The sequence below is a fragment of the Rhodamnia argentea genome, chromosome 10, assembly GCF_020921035.1.
Source record: "Rhodamnia argentea isolate NSW1041297 chromosome 10, ASM2092103v1, whole genome shotgun sequence".
In the NCBI taxonomy this organism is placed as follows: domain Eukaryota; kingdom Viridiplantae; phylum Streptophyta; class Magnoliopsida; order Myrtales; family Myrtaceae; genus Rhodamnia; species Rhodamnia argentea.
In genome coordinates, this window is record NC_063159.1 from 8674014 (window position 1) to 8693329 (window position 19316).

Sequence of the window (19316 nt, forward strand, 5' to 3'; positions counted from 1 at the left end):
CAGCTGATATCGATTCCGGAACGCTCGAACCACACACCTCGGCGGCCTTTCTCGTCCGCCCGCTGTGCAATAACACGCGCCAGTTTCGCGATGACAACGGGCAAGATCTGCAGAAAAGAGAAATTTTTAGCAGGAGGACAGCCCGCAGAAAAGACTCATTATCCCTCCTGAACATTTCTACTAGACTTAAGACTTTGATCCGACTGAATCATCCCAAGGGGCGCAAAATCCCAAAGAAACACTTCTTGTTACGAATACGCGAACTCGACGGCCAATTTTCCGGTGATTAGAGCTGGAAAAAAGGACGGGCTGGCCTTCCGGGACCATTTGTCTTGGCAACGCACACCAGACACAACCATTTCTGCATCAGATAGCAACGGCACAGAAGAAACAGCAAGGTAGGCTCACACAGAAGATGATTCCAGTGAAGATTTTCGGTCCGAGAGCTGCGTTTGTGGTGAAGCTCCGAGAGGCGCTCTGTATATCACACGCTGCCGTCATTCCCGAGTTTTTTGTGTCCGAAAATCGACGAAAAGTTGGGGAGATTCCTCGTCTCTGAGGTCCATAGAAATCAAGCGGTTCCCTTCTTGCTCAAAGCCTGTTTATAAGTACGCAGGCTCTTCAGCGTTAACGTTCACATTCCTTCTCTTCTCTGTTTGCGGCGTGTTCCGAAAGATGGCGGCCGAAAGAATGCGAGGAGAGACGGAGGAGACCGCAGCGGGATCGTTATTTCTGAACCAATCAGCCTTCCAAAAGCTGATCCACAGCTCTCCTGAGGGTGAGTTGATCAGCTTTGCTCTCCGGTTGTGTGAACTCCTGGCTGTGTTCTCGCACTCGACCCATTACCCTCCGAATTTACTGTGTCTAGAAATTAATATTACGTCTAAATTCCATTTATTTCTCAGAAAATGATCAATTTAGAAAATATTTCTACAAAAATAATTTAAAATATAACTGAATGTAATGAAAATAATGAAATATAAATCGTTTAAAAGAGATGGGATTTGCTTTTATAGAATGATGATCATAATGAGCAAGTTTGCATATTATTTCGGTTTGGACTGCGCCCATAAAATTGCCGATTAAAAACCTCCAAAACAACTTCCCATTCTTTTTCCGCTCCCTCTTGGACTAAATACACTCCTTGTCACATGTTTTGACCATATTACCCCTCATGGGATCACATTTTAGCCGATTATACCTAGATGATCATTAAGTTAAATGTGGGGCCATTTTGACCTTCTTCTATCTCTTGCTTGTTCGTCATCTTCTTTGACCTCCTTGACTTGTCAATGTCTTTAATGGTTTGTTACTCAAAGAAAATCACATCTCGACTTCTAACGGCTTCTTTGTGATTGGATCCGACGGCTTGTAACCAAACTCTTTATTTCCATAACTTAAGAAATTACATTGCTTTGAACACGTTCAAATGATTGCACAAAGCATCTCCGATCTCTTTGTGAAACATTCCCTTAAGAGGAACTAATAGAGAAAGGTTTATCAAATTCACAATTGTTCTCATCGCTTCACCTCAGAATGGCTTAGACAACCTCGAATGAGAGAGCATACACCAAATCCGGTCATTAATTATCTAGTTCATTCTCTAGTCCGGGTAGAGACCAAAGGTCTTGAGCGATCTGCTAATCCATTAGGTTGCGGTGTTTTCGAAACGATTTGCTCGAGCCCGGACTTCTATATTCACTATCGTTGTCGGCTCGAGCACATTTAAGATTTTTCTCAATTTCTCTTTCCATGTCAACATAAAAAAAAAAATGTTTGAAAGCTTCCAACACCCGATCTTTTGATTTCAAAGCAGTGGCCCACACTTTTCCAAAACAATTGCCAATAAATGTCATGTAGACCACCTAGTGTTTTAGCATCCGTACGATAAACATTAGTGTGAACTAAATCAAGTATATTTGATTTCATGTACAGAGAAACTATGAAATGAAAATTCATGTTGCTTTCCTATTAGGTAGTGGGGTACGTTCTTCCATATTTCTCTCTTTCAATTGTAAAAGTTCTTTCTAGCAAGATTTCCAAGCCCCTTCTTGCTGAGTTGACTAAGTTTCATATGCTATAAGTCAAATTAGGTCCATTGGCCTATGGTCATTTACTTAAGAAAGAATGAATTATTCGTAAATCCTCTATAGGTGTAAAACTATCATTACACAGTGATGGTCGGATCGGGTGACATGCGTGTTTGGAGTTAGATTTGTAACCAAATCCTTCCACATGTCGACTAATCGAACTTGTAAACAATCTCTTACATTTCGGAAAAAAAAAAAAAATCTCTTACACCGACAAGAGACCAAATAAAAATTCAGAAATTAGTTAATATTGTTTAAAACCATGAACAGGCTTGGGTTAAAGAATTTCGGGCTTGATGCCCCGACCCGGGCCCGGCCATTTATCGGGTTCGAAATCAAATTACGGTTGTCGACCGACTTGTTCTCGTCTTCTGTACAGTGGTTTGAGAACGTTGCCTTGCCTCGCGCTAAATGCGAACTCTCTCTTTCGTCCCTCCTCCTCCTCCTCCTTCTTCCGCTTCCATTGTAACATCATCGATCCGAGCTCTGCGACTGGCGATTCCGTTTCCGTCGTCTCCGTACTGCAATCTCAGTCGCAAGCGCGAGGGCAAAGTGGAGGCCAGCACCCGAATGGCCGAGAACGACGGGAAAGACGACGGTGTTGCCTCGAAGTCGAAGCTCGCTGCCCACGTCGATCGAATCAGGCAACGGTTCCATGGGCAGTCGACTGGTACTCCTCGGAGCTTTCTCGATTTCCTGCGTACTCCCACGCGTTTACTGTTGTATCGGCCGAAATTGAAGTCGCCATTGTGTTGCTCTGTCCGCCTATGTCTATCTGGTGTTGACTCCGAGATTGTGCTGACAATTATGTTGAACGCGTGTTGGCGATTGATTGACATTTTGCCATCTTTTCCGGCTCAATTTGAGGAAATCTAACGCTAGTTTTATTCGTTCCAATAGCTGGAATTTCAGCTGATTTGCTCTGTTATTCGCGTGTGGAACCACATTTCTCATGCGAGCACTACTTGGAGGGCTTGATGTAGAAGCCGAGAAAGGTGGAGAACCCTTGTAGAGTTAGGTTGATTTTGCAAACGTGCTTTGGAGGAAGGTTTTTTTAACCAAACCATCAATTGGGACAACTGGAGTGGCTTTTTTTTTTTTTTTTTTTGTGGTAAATCTGGAGTGGCCTTTTTTGTTATTGCATAGGTTCAAAAGACAGTCTTTTTGGACGGACGGCTATAAAAATCGTAGATTCGTAACAGAACTTCCAATGAAGCCGTAGAAAAAGCAAACCGAGGGTGAATATAATATCGTGTTAGGTCAAATCAGAGTTTGACAACGTGAATTTAGTCCATATCACTGATGGTTCATTTCCTTTTGTTTTTTCCCTGGAATTTAAGCTCGATGCAACGATCTTTGCCATAATATTCGAACGCACTTCTTTATTCACCGGTTGTCAACTCGAATGCATTTCAGCTTCTTTTTGGTTTCTCTTTCCATGTTAACATGAAAATGTTTGAGAGCTTCCAATACCTGGTTTTTAGATCCCAAAGAAACTGCTATACTTTTCTAGAACAATCACCAATAAATCACTGAATATAATGCACCACCAAGTGTTCTAGCATCCATGCAACAATCATTTGTGTGAACTAAATCAAGTATATTTGATCTCTTGTTTGGGAGGAACTATGAAATGAAAATCTATGTTTCTTACCTGTTAGGTAGTGAGTATGTTCCTTCAGATTTCTCTATTTTCAATGGTAGAATGTTCTTTCTAGCGGGAGTTTCAAGCCTCTTATTTTGAGATGATCAAGTCTCATATGCCATAGGTCAACTAGGCAAGATGGTTTTCAAGAGACGGCCCATGAGGTACTTGGAGACATTGGTTGATATAGTTTCACTGGTCCAAAGGCCTCCATTTGAAGAGCCTAAAAGTAAATCTTCTTTGTTAACATTCTCTGAGAAGATGATTTCAAAGGGGAAGAATTCTCAGCGTGTTATTGATTTTTATCATTATTACTTTTTTTGCCTGGGGGAGGGGGGCAGCAATATGTCGGGCTGTCAAACTTATGAAGTACAATTGATATGGTAATATAATAATTCGAGTCCCTGCCTTATTAGATGGTTGGGAGAAGTGCTGGGAGCAAGGATTTACCCCATGGGATCTAGGACGACCGACCCCAATAATCCAGCAGCTTTACCGGATGGGTGCTCTTCCAAAAGGCAGGGCTCTTATTCCAGGATGTGGCACTGTAAGTGGTACCATCGCTTCAATTATTTGAGCAACCTATGAGATCCAAAACAGATATTGCTGCTTTGGCCCTTACGAGGTTCCTTGAATATGGCAGGGCTATGATGTGGTGTCTATTGCATGTCCTGAACGCTATGTTGTGGGAATAGACATATCAGAAATCGCCATAAAGAGAGCAATACAGGTAAGAACACTTCTTGGCCTTGAATTTATGCATCATGCTGGTGATTTGGGCATTACATCCTTGCTTTCTTTTGGGTGTGGATTATCTCTTCTTTCGTATGTAGTACATATAAGCTCCACAACAACTGACAAACTGCCAATCCGAAATAATTTGAATTGGTAGAAGTTATTCAAGTGCAATTTTGTTGATCATAAGTACATATTGTCAATTCCTCTGCTTTCCTGTATGTTGCACCTTATTTCAGTAACCCATGAAGGTGATGATCTGACACTTTCCTTTGTTTTTGCTCCAAGTTGCACTTGCGGAACTATAAAATTTCTGGGGCTACTATCAGTGGAAACTGCTAGGGACTAGTAATGACGCATTTCCTTCTTTAGTAGTGCCAGTTCAAGGGGCTTATCAGCTGCATAATTTTCACATAATTATCACTGTTAGAATGCTGTGACATGCTGAGAACGAAGAGATTGTCGCTTTGCTACTTGCTAGTCATGTCAGTTTACCAGTGGATAGACATCAACAGAGAATCATTTGAGTGGAGTATTATCTCTTCTTTGTTTTTACTTTTTACATAGATTTGGTATCGGAGCACCATGTAGTAATCCATTTATAATAGTGAATTAGCTCATTTGTGCTTAGGTGGTTCATTAATTAGATGGCATGCCAGCAACTATTTTTATTGCTGAGATTAGTGAAGGATGCCTTTAAATTCCAAAGAAGCTCTCATTCCAGAATATGCTTGGTATGTCACTTCATCTATTTTTATTCCTGAGATTATGTCTTCTATGTTTTCACGTGAGATTTGGTACCGGAGTACCATTTAGTTTATTCCATTATACATTTATAAGTGTGGATTAGCTCTTTTGTGCTTGGTTGGTTCATTAATTTGGCAATGCTATAGCATGCCAGCATCTATTTTATTCTTGAGATTAATGAAGGATGCATTTTAATTCCAAAGTGAAGCTCTTGTGCTAGAATATGCTTTGTATTGTTTTCCTCTTCAGTGAGTGTGTTTCACACGATTGAAAAAGCTGATGTGGTCTAGAACTTAAGTACGTGTTCCATAGTGAGATGTTTGCTTAGCTGATTCTCTTTTCAAAAGTCTCATTCAATATCTTATGCATGAGGCAGCTATTCTCTTCATCACCAAATACAAATCATTTCATCTTCCTGAAGGAGGATTTCTTCACTTGGCATCCAACCGAGCTCTTTGATCTTATTTTTGATTATACGTAAGACAAATCAAGCCATTCATGTTCTTTCCATCTTCTTCCATTTCTGTGAGAAAATTAATGGTGATCGGATTTTGCTTTTCCCCGCAACAAGCAGGTTCTTTTGTGCGATTGAGCCAAAAATGAGAGTAGCATGGGCAGAGCGAATGAGTGGATTATTGAGACCAGAAGGCGAGCTGATCACCCTGATGTTTCCGGTTCTATTTTTTACTCTCTAATATGCTTTTCTTATTCCTTTCTATTGATGCTTCTTTTTCGCGATTGAACCGAATTAATTTGACTGTGTAAATCGGTCTTTGAATGGACTTGGGAAATTTGTGAATGCTATTAAGGTCCACATTCCTATGATGGCTGAAGAATGTGAAAAAATAATAGCACATTTCACTTTGCTTTTTTTTTTTCCTCCTTTTTCCTCTCTTTTTTTTTTTGGGTAAGGCCCTTTTTCCTCTCTTTTCTTTTTCCCACTTTCATAAAAAAAAAGTTTTCAGCCATTTTTAAAGCTCCAGGTTTCTGAGGTTAATCTCTTGTTCTTTACTGATTGTAGGATGCTCCATGATAGTTCTTTGAACATCTGATGGTTATAATTGATTGTTGAAGTATATGTCAGACTAGATCAATATATCTTATGGCTCTTGGTTGGTTGTGCAGATCAGCGATCACATTGGTGGACCTCCTTATAAAGTATCAATATCAGAGTAAGCACTAATTGTTTAATTTGGTCTAGATGCAAGTGTAGTTTATAAGTGTGTCGTGAGCAGAATGCTGTGTAATATAAGCTATAGTAAATGCCATATTTGCCATTAGCTTTATGGTCTACAAAATAGGCTAATTTGTATTTGTACAGTTATGAGGAAGTATTGTGTCCCCTGGGCTTCAAGGCTATCTCCATAATGGATAATGAACTGGCTGTTGGGCCCCGCAAGGTATGTCTAGATGGTTGTTATTATTCTTGATGTGAAGTTATGGTTGTTGATTATTAGATGCACCATTGATATTTACTTGGTTCGTGCCCTTGTAATGTTGTGAGACATTCTAAGTTGATTCACTTAATTGATACTTCACAGAATTGGAATAGTTCAAATTGAAAGGCATACCAAAGACGAATAGGGACAAACAGGACCGAAACTCTACACCCGCTATTTGAGAATTGAGAGCTCTTTACTCTGGGCTAGGTTGATCTCATTAAGCTGTTTATGGTGGGACAAGCAGTGAAGTAGTGTTGTTGGTGGTTTTATCGTTTCTCACTGGTTTATCATCTAGACTTTAATTAACTGATGAAGCTTTACCAAAACTGTTAAATGCAAAGATTTGTCGGCAGTGTATGCAACAATTCTCTTCCTGTTGCATACAGAAGAGGGAAAAGGTCGCTGTCTCGTCATGCGAGTCAGGCGTGCGCTCATATATCAAAGAGCTCTAACATGACTTTTCTGTTTTCCAGGGAAAGGAAAAGATTGGAAGGTGGAAGAAGATAAGAAGCAACTCTTCGCTGTGATATCTTACAACATTCTCAATCCCCCATCTCGTTGTGCGTCAATCAGAAACTACAAAGCAAGAAGTAGAAGTGGGGAGGCAAATTTGCTTTCCCTCTTTCCCCTCATTTCTCCTTCAGTCTATGAAAATTTTGGAACTTCTATATGAACAGATACTCTGGACTTGATCACCAAACATGCCAACTGATTCATCTCGAAATATGAGCTGGCTGCGAGCTTGATGGTGAGTAAGAAAAGCACTTTCCAAAGTTGTTTAAAAGAAGGAGCAAGACCTGATTGTATCCTCTAACTTCAAGACTTTTACAGTTCTACCTCGTTGTTTAATGTCAATTCGAGTTCTTTCTGATCATCAAAAAAATTCCATCAGTGCAATCGTTCACGTAGGTTTAAGTTTTACTGACTCGCGACAACAGCATCGAGCAAGGTTTTATCGTTGAAGCCGTCGTTCCATATTATTAATTCCAATGTAGAGTCCATAAGCTGCGAAATGCTTATCCAAGAACGTGGAGAGACAAAGATAGGCCTTTTGAAATTGCAAGGAGATGGACGATTGACTTTCTACTGTTACAATCGTAGTATGTTCGGACCTTTCGGAGACTCCGGGTTATTCCAGGAGGCGATGATCTCATGACATCTCGGATCAATAATTTTTAGGATAAGGGGCTCGAGTTGTCTGGGATTTGAACCTCAGATAGCTGAATTTTTTTTTTTTGGTCAATTTTCCATGTTTGACAATGGAATTGACTTTGTGGATTTTTTCCCATTATTTTCTCATTTTGGTGAACCACCTTGGCGAAAATATTGCAGCACGATGTGCGCGAGCTCTGTCTTGGGGAAGTGAAGGGAGATTGAAACTGGCATTGTCATTTTGACAAATTTTCGCGGGAAAAGCCACACGAACGACGTCACACGTGTGTGGCCACGACAACTACCAACGAACTGAAACTGTCTCGCTCCCTCTGCTTCGTCTTACATTCTTGTCCCTTCGCTTCCATCAACCTCGCCTCTCTTCTCGCTCTTCACTCCCGTTCCCATCCTTCACTTCTCTCTCCTCTCTTTCTCTCTCTCTCTCTCTCTGAAACTTTCTCTGATCTCCACCTCTCTCTCTCTCTCTCTCTCTCTCTCTCTCTCTCTCTCTTCTATTAGCGCAACCGAATCACTTTGTGGAAAAATCACATGAAATGGATGGCGAGCGAATGGAAGACGAAGACAGGGACGCGATCGCTTCCCTGAGCTCCGTCCCTCCGCCACGCAAGATCCACTCCTACAGCCAGCAGCTCCGCGGCTCCTCCTCCTCCCACAAGAAGGGCCACCAGATCCGCAAGCACAGCCTCGACGACGACCGCATCCCCTCCAACATCGACCAGTTCTGCACCAATCGCTCCTCCTCCGATGAGGACGCCGACGACTTCTTCCCTTACTCCTCCACCACCTCCGCCAACGGTGACGACTCCGATTATGTCTCTCACAAGGTGGCCACTGGCGGCGACGCCTCCACCAGGGAGGATCTCCATCCCATGCCGGAGTTCGTCGCGAGTGGCGGCGGAGCAGGGATCTTCCGTGTGCCGCCGCGCTCGGCCGTGCATCCGAGCCGGCCTCCATGTCTGGAGCTGAGGCCCCATCCCCTGAAGGAGACTCAGGTGGGTAAGTTCCTCAGGAACATTGCTTGTACGGATACTCAGCTTTGGGCTGGCCAGGAGAGCGGATTGAGGGTTTGGGATCTCGAGAAGGTGTTTGAGGTCGGGTCAGGGCTCGGGGGTAGGACCCGGAGAGGTGATGAGGATGCCGCCCCGTTCCATGAGTCGGTGACAACATCACCCACCATGTGTTTGATAGTTGATTCTGGGAATAGGCTGGTGTGGACTGGTCATAAGGATGGGAAGATCAGATCCTGGAAGATGGACCAGCCCATGGAGCAGGATGTTCCTTTCAAGGAAGGCTTGTCGTGGCAGGCGCATCGGGGTCCTGTGCTTTCCATGGCCATGACTCCTTTTGGTGAGAGATGTGATTGAATGATTCAACCAGCGTACTTGTTCTTTGTGGCGCTGCTTTGTGTCTTAGTTTTGCATGCTTTTAGTTTGGCCTAGAGAAAACATGCCATTAAGCTATATGCTTAACACATTGAATTAGATGCTCTTCATTCTCACACGAAGAATCGAAGAATTACAGATGAATGTACAAGAAGAATTTAATTGTGTGAACCGACTTGCCAATTAATAATGTGCTCTTTGGTTCTGAGTCGGTGCTCACTATTCACATTTCACCAGCTAATATAGGACATTGGGATCTCACTCGGATATGCACCCAACCCACCTTCCAATTAAGACGGAGAGAGCGTCACCCTTAATATTCTTTTCGCTTCGTGATTTTCCAGTTCACATTTGAATGTGCTTGATTAATTTCCCGGCCAAAGTGGTCGTCCATAAAGGTTGACAATGAAGTTGTGCAGCATCTGACGATGTTGAATATTCATTTTCATGCAGCATCTGACGATGTTGAATATTCATTTTCTAGGTTATTATCCATATTGTGCATGTGGCGCATCTCTGGCAGTTCAAGTTGGTTGTTTCTATGAAAATATCCCACATCACTTGTCTATGGGGGTCCCATGGTCTTATATTGATGTGGTACGCTCTACCAGTTTAAGCCTTTAGGTCCTTGCTAACATGATATCAGTACCAGGCTCTGTAGGTTTATTCCTTGCGAGGCCCCTGTTAGTCATTTCCAAATCTCCTTAGTCTAGTTTGCACCAGGAAAAAAGCCTTAAGATATCCAGCATTGCTTGTCTATGGGATTTCAATATTACCTTATGTCCATGTAGTCTCCTTCCACCCATCAGCTTAAGTCTTTAATTTGGACATTCAAAAAGTTTCCGTACTTGATTTTGTGAACAAGTATGTTAATTCCAGGGAACTATTTTTAGTGAACTAGAGCAGGCATGATTGACGGAACTTGCAGGTGATATGGAGATGAAAATAGGCCGATGTGAGGGTCATGTTCGACTCCCAAGTTGAACGCTTGCTTTGTGAACTGTAATCATCTTTGATTCCAGTCCCAAGTGACTGCAGCATGTGCCCGGTCCATATCCTTTGTGATGTTTAAAATAAAGATGGTCGAATCAGTCAACTGCTTCAATTGTGAAGCTCTACTGCTTTTACTGTCCTGTTATTCTTTCAGAATTCTCTTGCTCTCAAAGGACAGTTTACATGACCAGGAATGGACAGTTCACTGTTCTAATGATTTCTGCCTGCATCTGCATTTGTACTGTTACTACAGTTTGAATTTGAAACTTGCATGCTGACCTATTAATGTTAATTCATATAGGTGATCTTTGGACTGGATTCGAAGGTGGCATTATCAAAATATGGCCATGGGAAACCATTGAAAAATCTCTCTCTCTAACACCAGAGGAAAAACACATGGCTGCTCTACTGGTGGAGAGATCATTCATAGACCTAAAGAGTCAAGTCACCGTCAATGGTGCTTGTAGCATTTCTTCTTCAGACGTGAAGTGTTTATTAGCAGATAATGTTAGAGGAAAAGTTTGGGCTGTGGGACCCCTCTCGTTTTCAAAATGGTATGTGTCTTAAGACATCTCTTCTTTGGAACTGGCCTTGTGTCCATCTTATGAAAATCTCTTGTGTAACTTGTTGACAAGGAAAATTTGCATGGAATGGCTCAAAAAGAGAAAAGGTATTAGTCAATTGTCAAACTTAGTCACTGATTCTGGATGAGCATGCTGTCCAATTAAAATCGGTTGGTTCATTCTAGAGATCATTCTTCTTATTCAACTTAATTGGACTTTCTAGAAGTACTTTTCTGTGGATGAGGTTAGTGTCTTTCCAATTGCGTGTTTTTTTTTTTTTGGTCGAATAATTGTGTGTTGTTTAACTGCAAGATTAATTGGTAGAAAATATGATTTGAAGGCTAGCTAGCTTAGCTTTTATTTGGATCTTGCGTTGAAAAGACATTTTGCTTTATGCTCTTATATATGTAGATGTTCTATTTGATAGCCATTGATCACTAAGTTGAATATAATGTTAACTAGCTTCAGATTCCCAATATGAATTCTTTAGGCTTTCGGGTATAAGTTCAGATGTAGGATTTTAAGAATTGTTAGGACGCTCAAACAGGGATATATATAGCTTGAGCATTCCAGCATGTCGATTAGAAAGCTAATGTAGAAATGTTTCGGTATGAAACTCATTTCAAGGACAATCTTCTTGCTTTTGAAGATATTCAGTTTCAACATGGTAATTGTTTGCAGGAATGCTCGCACCAAAGAACTTTTGAAATGTTTTAACATAGATGGTCAGAGCGAGAACAGGGTTGATGTTGCTTCAGTGCCAGATCAAGCAGTGGAAGATGAAATGAAAGTAAAATTTGTCTCTACTTCGAAAAAGGAGAAATCTCAGAGCACTAGTTTTTTGCAGCGGTCTCGTAATGCCATAATGGGAGCTGCTGATGCAGTTCGTCGAGTGGCTACAAAGGGTGCTGGGGCATTTACGGAAGAAAATACCAAGAAAACAGAAGCAATTGTTCAGACTGCCGATGGAATGATTTGGACTGGATGCTCAAATGGTTTACTGGTGCAGTGGGATGGACGTGGAAACCGTTTGCAAGATTTTAATCACCATGCTTGTGCAGTTCTATGCTTCTGTACTCTTGGAACCCGAATTTATATAGGCTATATCAGTGGATTAATCCAGGTCACGGACCTTGAGGGAAATGTAATTGCAGGGTGGATTGCTCACAGCAGCCCAGTGATTAAATTGGCAGTTGGCAGACATTATATATATAGCTTAGCTACTCATGGTGGCATACGTGGGTGGAATATAACATCTCCGGGACCTATTGACAGCATTCTGCGGTCAGAATTGTCCGCAAAGGAAGAAATATACACAAGACAACACAACGTCAAAATATTAGTTGGCACATGGAATGTTGGCCAGGGAAGAGCTTCTCAGGAAGCACTTTCATTGTGGTTAGGTTCTGCTGCCTCAGATGTTGGAATTGTTGTTGTTGGGTGCCAAGAAGTGGAGATGGGCGCCGGGTTTCTCGCGATGTCAGCTGCAAAAGAAACTGTATGATTTCTTTGACTTCTATTGATGATTGACAATGAGTCAATTGTGCTATGCTTCAGGGTTCTTTTGTTTCTCGATAGAGAATGTGGATAATAGACAAGTCTCATTCTCTAGGCCTTATGGGGGGGACCAAGTTCTATTGAAATATCCTTTTCATTTTCTGAAATCTGGTTACCCAATAATTCACTCCATCATTTGACAGAGAACACTTGGTGATTGCTGACACCATCAGCCAATTAATGAATCCCTCAATGGAAAGATCTTTCCTTTTCTTTCTTTTCTGTAGATATTTCCTAGAGAAACAGTTGTTGAAGTTTTTTCATTCATATGATCCTCTATGCTTGGCACTTGGGGGCATGCATGTTCAAGCATTTATTTGATGCATACTTATTGTTGGAGTTTTTCTCAGAATGAGTTTTGACATAGTCTGCCCATTTTAGGTAGGGCTGGAAGGGAGTTCAATTGGACATTGGTGGCTGGATACTATTGGGAAGTCTTTGGATGAAGGAAATACTTTCGAGCGTATGGGGTCTAGGCAGTTGGCTGGGTTGCTCATAGCTATCTGGTAAGTACTTGCACGATAACTGCAAATGCAATGTTAACGGGTCAATGACTAGGGCATTTTTGCAATTTTGGAGTAACCAAATTCTATTTTACAATCCATGGTACCACATATTTGACTTCACCTTCATCGACGTCCTTTAGTGTATTGGCCCTTATGCTGCATCTTCTGGTTTTATGATCTCAATATCTTGCGTACGCAGCTTAATTTGGTCTTACTTTTTAACTTCCAAAGGGCCAACATTCAATATCCCTTACCCAACATATTTTCCCATTGCATCTTTGGGTCTCTGAGCTCTTATTTTGCTGTATTTTGTACAGGGTTAGAAAGGACCTCAGAACACACGTTGGAGATGTTGATGTGGCAGCGGTTGCTTGTGGCTTTGGTCGTGCAATTGGTAATAAGGTTTGTCCCATTCCCTTATAAACCTTCTAGTTTATTTGAAGTTGAGAGTTCATCATGTTTGCTGAAGCACACTTGGATAATTTTAAAGTTGGAGTTTGTGTACTGTCGATGTTCTCCTACCTGACATTTACTGTTGTGACCATGTCTTATTGAGCAGGGCGGTGTAGGTTTGAGAATCCGTGTCTACGACCGGATTATATGCTTTGTGAACTGTCACTTGGCAGCACATTTGGAAGCTGTCAATCGGCGGAATGCTGATTTTGACCACATCTACCGAACTATGGCATTCAGCCGATCATATAATGTACTCACTGCTGCAGCTGGTATGGTCCCATACCTGATTTTGTCTTGCTATCTTGCCCTGTGCACATATTTATTTTGGCTACTCTATTCCTCTGGCTTGCCATTTGTGCTCTCTGTTGCAGCTGGTGTCTCCTCTTCAGCACAGATGCCTCGCAGTATGAGTGTGAGTAGTTCTTCATTTACTCTCGAATGGTATTTCTTGCCTTTGTACCCCTCCCGCAACTCAAATGAACATATTTAGATGTTGGTGTTCGCAGAGCACGAGTCACAACTCTGATGAGGGAAGACCTGATCTGTCAGAGGCAGATATGGTGGTGTTTCTTGGTGATTTCAACTACAGACTATTTGGTATAACTTATGATGAAGCAAGGGACTTTGTTTCCCAGAGAAGCTTTGATTGGCTTAGAGAAAAGGATCAACTGAGGGAAGAAATGAAGGCAGGGAAAGTATTCCAAGGAATGCGTGAGGCAATCATCAAATTTCCTCCAACTTACAAGTTTGAACGTCACCAAGCAGGTTTAGGAGGTAAAGGACTAACAAACTAGGATCTTTGCTTCTTGCAATTATTGCAAAGTCCGAGGAACCAGATAGCTTACTGAAGGTTCCTGCAAATGGAGCTCTCGCGCCTACTTTTAATCGGTTCTTGTTTTGTTATCGGTATTGAAGGCAGTTGCTTTTCTATATCAGGATATGATTCTGGGGAGAAGAAGCGCATTCCTGCTTGGTGCGACAGAATCCTCTATCGTGACAACCGGTCCTCTTCAGAGTCAGAATGCAGCTTGGAGTGTCCCATTGTCACATCTATACTACAGTACGTGCCACTTCATCTGTGCCCACTTACAATTGGGGAATTCAGTGCAAAATTAATGCTGTTCTTTTTCTAAAGGTATGAGGCTTGTATGGATGTGACCGACAGTGATCACAAACCTGTACGCTGTAAGTACAGTGCTGAAATTGCTCATGTTGATCGATCAGTTAGGAGACAAGAGTTTGGGAATATAGTGAAATCAAATGAAAACATCAGGACCATGCTAGCAGAAATGCGTCGTGTTCCAGAAACTGTTGTGAGCACTGACAGCATACTTCTGAAGAACCAGGACACTTCTGTTTTAAGGATCACCAACAGATGCGTCGATGACAAAGTCGTGTTTAGATTTATCTGTGAAGGTCAGTCCGCTATGAAGGAGGATGCTCAACCATCAGATCAACGTCCAAGAGGTTCCTTTGGCTTCCCACGATGGCTTGAGGTATTGTTTCTCCGCATAGGCCGGATGAAAAAACCAATAATTAGATATAACTACAAAGAAGCCTTTTCTAACGAATCATATTGTAGTTCCCCATTAAGCAAGGATTAGCCGTCTAATTAACTTAACTACGTTTGGTAGCTACCTGACCTCCAATGAATCCACAATTGGTCCCAGGACAACATAGCGGTAGGAGGTGTTCCAATATCACTAGATTATTGCCATCTAGTAACATTCGTCTGATAGTTGATTCCAACACTTCCATGGTCTCCCATGTCATCTCCTGGACAATTGAGTTACATCATTGCCTTAATGTATGTGGTCCCTTCAAATTGTGTGTTCATCTTAAAGTACCTTGTATCTGTATCAACTGAAGTTTTTTGAGCCGTTATTTAAGCCAGGTATATCTACAATATTGTCTTAGTGCATCAATCTCATGATTATCTTTCCTAGATGCATATCTGGCATCCGAAGTTGAGGTAATCTTGTGCCGTATTGCAATATAGGTGTCGCCAGCTGGTGGCATAATAAAACCTGAACAATTTGTTGAGGTTTCGTTCCACCATGAAGAATTGCATACACTGGAGGACTTGGTTGAGGGAATACCACAGAACTGGTGGTCTGAAGGTACCCAGGATAAGGAAGTGATATTAAAGTTGATAATCCAAGGAAGTTGCTCCACCGAAATACGGAGCCACCAGATCCGGGTGCGTCACTGCTACCCATCCAAAACTCTTCGTGTGGACTCAAAGTCGAACAGTTCCAAGAAAAATCAAGGTGGTTCAGGTCACCCGCCTGAACATCGGCAGCACAGCAATTCTACTGATGTTGTTGACGACTTCCGGAATCCGCACAACCCTTGAATGCTCAAGGGGGAAATAAGATACTTGAACAGGACATTATGTGCCCTTACCAACTGCACATTCTGTTCTGATGCCGAAGGTTTCCTCTGATTCGTGCGAAGCAGGCAATATCCGGATGTAAATACACAGCTTCTTGCTTCTAGGAGCAGGTTCAAATTCTTTTACCATGCTTTCAGATATTTTTTCAACTAGATTGGTCATCTTCTGATTCTTTAACTAATGACATGTTAGTCCAGGCTAGCTCTTTTTCCTTTTACCATAGAGGTGGAAATGTGGAAAGTAATCGGGAGAGAATTTTGGACGCATGGTGATACTTTTTGTGTATAATTCCTGGAGAGATTGCAAAATCTTCCCTCAAGTATATGAAAGGAATGATTTATTGAGCTTCCACAATGTATCTATAGAGCGTATTCCATCAGTAAATTGTGCATTTTCAGCTTTATCCAGAAGAAGTTCGGGTTACCTGCTGCACAATTTGTTATTCTCTAGTATAACTAGTTCACCTAACTGAAAGATTTAAGTCAGGAGTGACAAAATGCTCAAAGTCCAGTTGTTTTTTGTTTTGCAATGGTTGGGTGTACTCATAAAAAACATGAAATGTGCTTTATATACATATCAACTAAATGCAACCCTTGACCGAAAGAAGTTCTATCTAATTCAGAAACAGCTTCTCGGTACAACAATTCCACTGCTGCTGCCTCCAGCATTCTTACAGTAAGAAGTGGCTTGTGTAGTAAGATACGTGAGTTCTATGTTCTGTAATGCTATGCCCCAGCACGGATTCGTCGGGCTGCAAGCGAAATTCATCGCAACTGGCGTGGCCGATGTTCCCCTGATGTTCTTGTAGGTAACTCGGCTAATCTTCACTCCTGAATTCTGCAGAAAGAACAATACAAGTGAAGTAAATGACTGAAGAAAAGTCGTGAGGGTGACGGGAACTTGTTTGAATCCTGGTTAACCAAATTTTCTTCTATTCAAATGACCTTCTATTGAGGTCTGCTGGAGGGTTAAGCAAGTACCTGATTAGGGCAATTTGAGTTGTCTGGACAGTAATTCTGGTCTATGATGATAGGATTGAACACATTCTTCATGAGGATGTTCCTGAAAGAAATGGTTCTAGCAAATCCATTGCTTGGCCTTCCCCAAGATTTGATCCGCACTCCATTCTGAGTACCTTTGAAAACCGCACCTGTCACTGTCACATTCTGAACTCCATCTTCATTCGCATCCTCTCCCAGACTTCCAACACTGCATTTAGTTTTCGTCGAATTGCACATGTTATTTAGCGGTATTTGTTCGGATACATCAAAATCAAGAGAAATTTAGTGAATCAGTTGGGCTCCTGATTTCGGATTTGGATAGTATGCAGTTGCCTGATGTCACGTACGTGAGAATATTGAAACCACGTTGCATAGACTATTGTAAATCAGAGATATCCCGAGTTCTTATGGAGGTAAACTATATTGCAGATAGATCGAATCGATGATAACAGTAATAAAAACCACTCTGTAATGAAAACATGACAGTAATCTAAAGTATATCGATCTCTTCATTTGTAAATGATTTTATATCTCTGTACCTGATGCCGTGCCCGGGGCCACAGACGATACGCTGGATCCAGATGTTCTTGGATCCTGGACCGATGGAGATGCAGTCGTCACCGGTCATGATGGAGGAGGAGGCAATGGTTACTCCGGTGGAAGAACGGATGTGGATGCCATCGGTGTTGGGGCTCTGTGCCGGCGCTCTTATCTTCACGTTCCGGACCAACACATTCACGCAGTTGTCAATCACGATGTGAAACATTTGGCTGTTCACAGACGTTATGCCACTGATCACGACATTGCTCGACCACTGGAACGATATCGACTGCCCAAAGAAAGAGGAAAAAGAGCAATATGGTTATCATGTGTCATCTGGGCAGGCACATTACTGCAATATGGGAATTATATATCTACAAGCAGAGAAGATGCTTAGTGAAAAATTACAGACATGACGTCATTAATCTAATCCACACAAAAGTTAGTAGAACTCACCCTAGCTCCCCCAGGGCAACTCTTGCCAGAGCTCTTGCAAGCCCAGTAACCAGAACCTTGTGCATTGAGAGTCCCTCCATAAACCCTAACCCCTGTAACCTTGATGAACAATATCCAATACCCTGAATTCCCCAAGCTCCAGTAATTTGATGGAGCTATCAGGGTCCCCGCGACCTGAAACACGATCCTAGCCTTGCACGGTCCGCTGAACACCACCGGCCTCAGCATGAAGTTTCCCCGCGGGACATAGACCGTGGCCGGCATGGCCGACCCACATGCCGACAACCATGCTCTTTGGAATGCTAGGGTCGAGTCGGCCCTCCCATCGGGCTTCGCCCCGTAGCTCAGCACATTATACACTGCCGCTTCCGATCCTTTTAGAGATGAAGCCACAATGAAAAAGAATAACACTAAGAGAAGCCATGAACTATTATTCATGGAGCTGTTAATCATGAGGAACGACTTTGCCATTTTCTTGGAGTTCTGATGGGAAGTGTCAACGACGAGTCGGAAGAAGAGAAGGAGGCTATTTATACCCCACGGTGTGAGATAACATAAGACGTGTATTCACATGTTAATATGATAATGTCGCATTATTAATGAGTGGAACGCAAGTGAATTGAATGCCACCCTCACGTTATTACGTACTGGACGTAATTGCATGCGACGTACGGTGGTTCTGGGCTGTCTTTTCTCATATTTTATGCTTTGAGGAAGTCCGTGGAGAGTGAGCTGTATCAAATAACATGGCCAAGACAAAGTTTGTGAACCGAGCAATCCGTGGTTAAAGGGCAAGAACGTGATGCAAACATGTTCGGTACGAGGATTTGCAGAAACCAAAGACGTAGAAAGAAGTGAATGCCATAAACAGATAGAAGGATCGAGAAATTGTCATCATCGACATGCTTGTCCTAGAACCATACCGGAGTCAAGTGCGCGGCGGTTTGTTTTGAAAGTTCGAGTCATCGGACAACAGCGGAAAAGACGTGATATCTTTGGTCCTGGATGTTAGGATTAGACACACACAGTCAAACATGACGAATTAAAAAGTAAATGTGACAAAGAGAAATCGAGATACAAGATTTGTCTTGATTCACCCTTAAACCACATCCATCGGATGATTCCACTATAATTACCATATTTTACCTCTCTGTTATAACTCTCAATTGCAAAAAAAAAAAGAAAAGAAAAAATATATTATACACATAAATCCAAACTACCAATAAAGTACGAGCTTAAACTATTAAAGCTCTCTGGCGTCTCGGGGTTGCTGCCCCTTACAACCCCAACGGGGAGGCTCCTCTAGACCTTCGCTCGTCAAACGGAGAACTGGATCCCCATGCTTGTCCCAAAACCATAACGGAGTCAAGTGAGCGGAGGTTTGTTCCGAGAGTTTCAAGTCATCAGACAACGACAAGGGAGGACGACACGTGACATCTCTGGTCCTGGAGACAAGGTTGACAACTGTGTGAGCGGTTGCTTAGCATAGGAGTTTCTTAACCCATGACATCGCCAAGGAAATTTAATGCGCATGTTCTGGTGTTCCTTCGATGATGAATCACACAAGCATGAGCTCACTTTTGTGTAGTCAGACGCTCATGTTCATGTAGAGGAAGGCCATGTGAGACGTGGGAA

The 19316-nt window shown here is 42.1% G+C and overlaps 3 protein-coding genes across 8 annotated transcripts; 2 read left to right on the plus strand and 1 right to left on the minus strand.

Annotated features, from left to right (window-relative positions):
* The first annotated feature begins 633 nt into the window (after positions 1 to 633).
* LOC115739072 (probable thiol methyltransferase 2) lies at positions 634 to 7500 on the plus strand. Of its 5 annotated transcripts, none has more exons than XM_030671937.2 (8): positions 634 to 778; positions 4152 to 4282; positions 4379 to 4465; positions 5594 to 5694; positions 5792 to 5891; positions 6343 to 6389; positions 6539 to 6617; positions 7133 to 7500. In XM_030671937.2, exons 1-8 carry the CDS (start codon positions 676 to 678, stop codon positions 7184 to 7186), a joined length of 702 nt encoding a protein of 233 aa, XP_030527797.1. In that variant the 5' UTR covers positions 634 to 675; the 3' UTR covers positions 7187 to 7500. The 5 variants fall into 5 exon arrangements, with proteins under 5 accessions (XP_030527797.1, XP_048127908.1, XP_048127907.1 ...); XM_048271950.1 differs by lacking the exon at positions 634 to 778 and adding an exon at positions 2389 to 2760 and having other exon boundaries at positions 5789 to 5891; XM_030671936.2 differs by lacking the exon at positions 634 to 778 and adding an exon at positions 2405 to 2760.
* A 417-nt stretch (positions 7501 to 7917) lies between these two features.
* On the plus strand, positions 7918 to 16027 carry LOC115739069 (type I inositol polyphosphate 5-phosphatase 12). 2 transcript variants are annotated; one of them, XM_030671930.2, is made up of 11 exons: positions 7923 to 9179; positions 10509 to 10761; positions 11452 to 12268; positions 12709 to 12833; positions 13151 to 13235; positions 13393 to 13558; positions 13661 to 13701; positions 13796 to 14063; positions 14226 to 14349; positions 14425 to 14785; positions 15289 to 16027. In XM_030671930.2, exons 1-11 carry the CDS (start codon positions 8366 to 8368, stop codon positions 15643 to 15645), a joined length of 3411 nt encoding a protein of 1136 aa, XP_030527790.1. In that variant the 5' UTR covers positions 7923 to 8365; the 3' UTR covers positions 15646 to 16027. The 2 variants fall into 2 exon arrangements, with proteins under 2 accessions (XP_048127906.1, XP_030527790.1); XM_048271949.1 differs by having other exon boundaries at positions 7918 to 9179; positions 13393 to 13701.
* A 260-nt stretch (positions 16028 to 16287) lies between these two features.
* On the minus strand, positions 16288 to 18158 carry LOC115739071 (polygalacturonase). Its single transcript, XM_030671935.2, has 4 exons — positions 17682 to 18158; positions 17225 to 17514; positions 16665 to 16893; positions 16288 to 16521 (listed from the first exon to the last, which is right to left on the minus strand). Exons 1-4 carry the CDS (start codon positions 18150 to 18152, stop codon positions 16303 to 16305), a joined length of 1209 nt encoding a protein of 402 aa, XP_030527795.1. The 5' UTR covers positions 18153 to 18158; the 3' UTR covers positions 16288 to 16302.
* Between the last annotated feature and the right edge of the window lie 1158 nt (positions 18159 to 19316).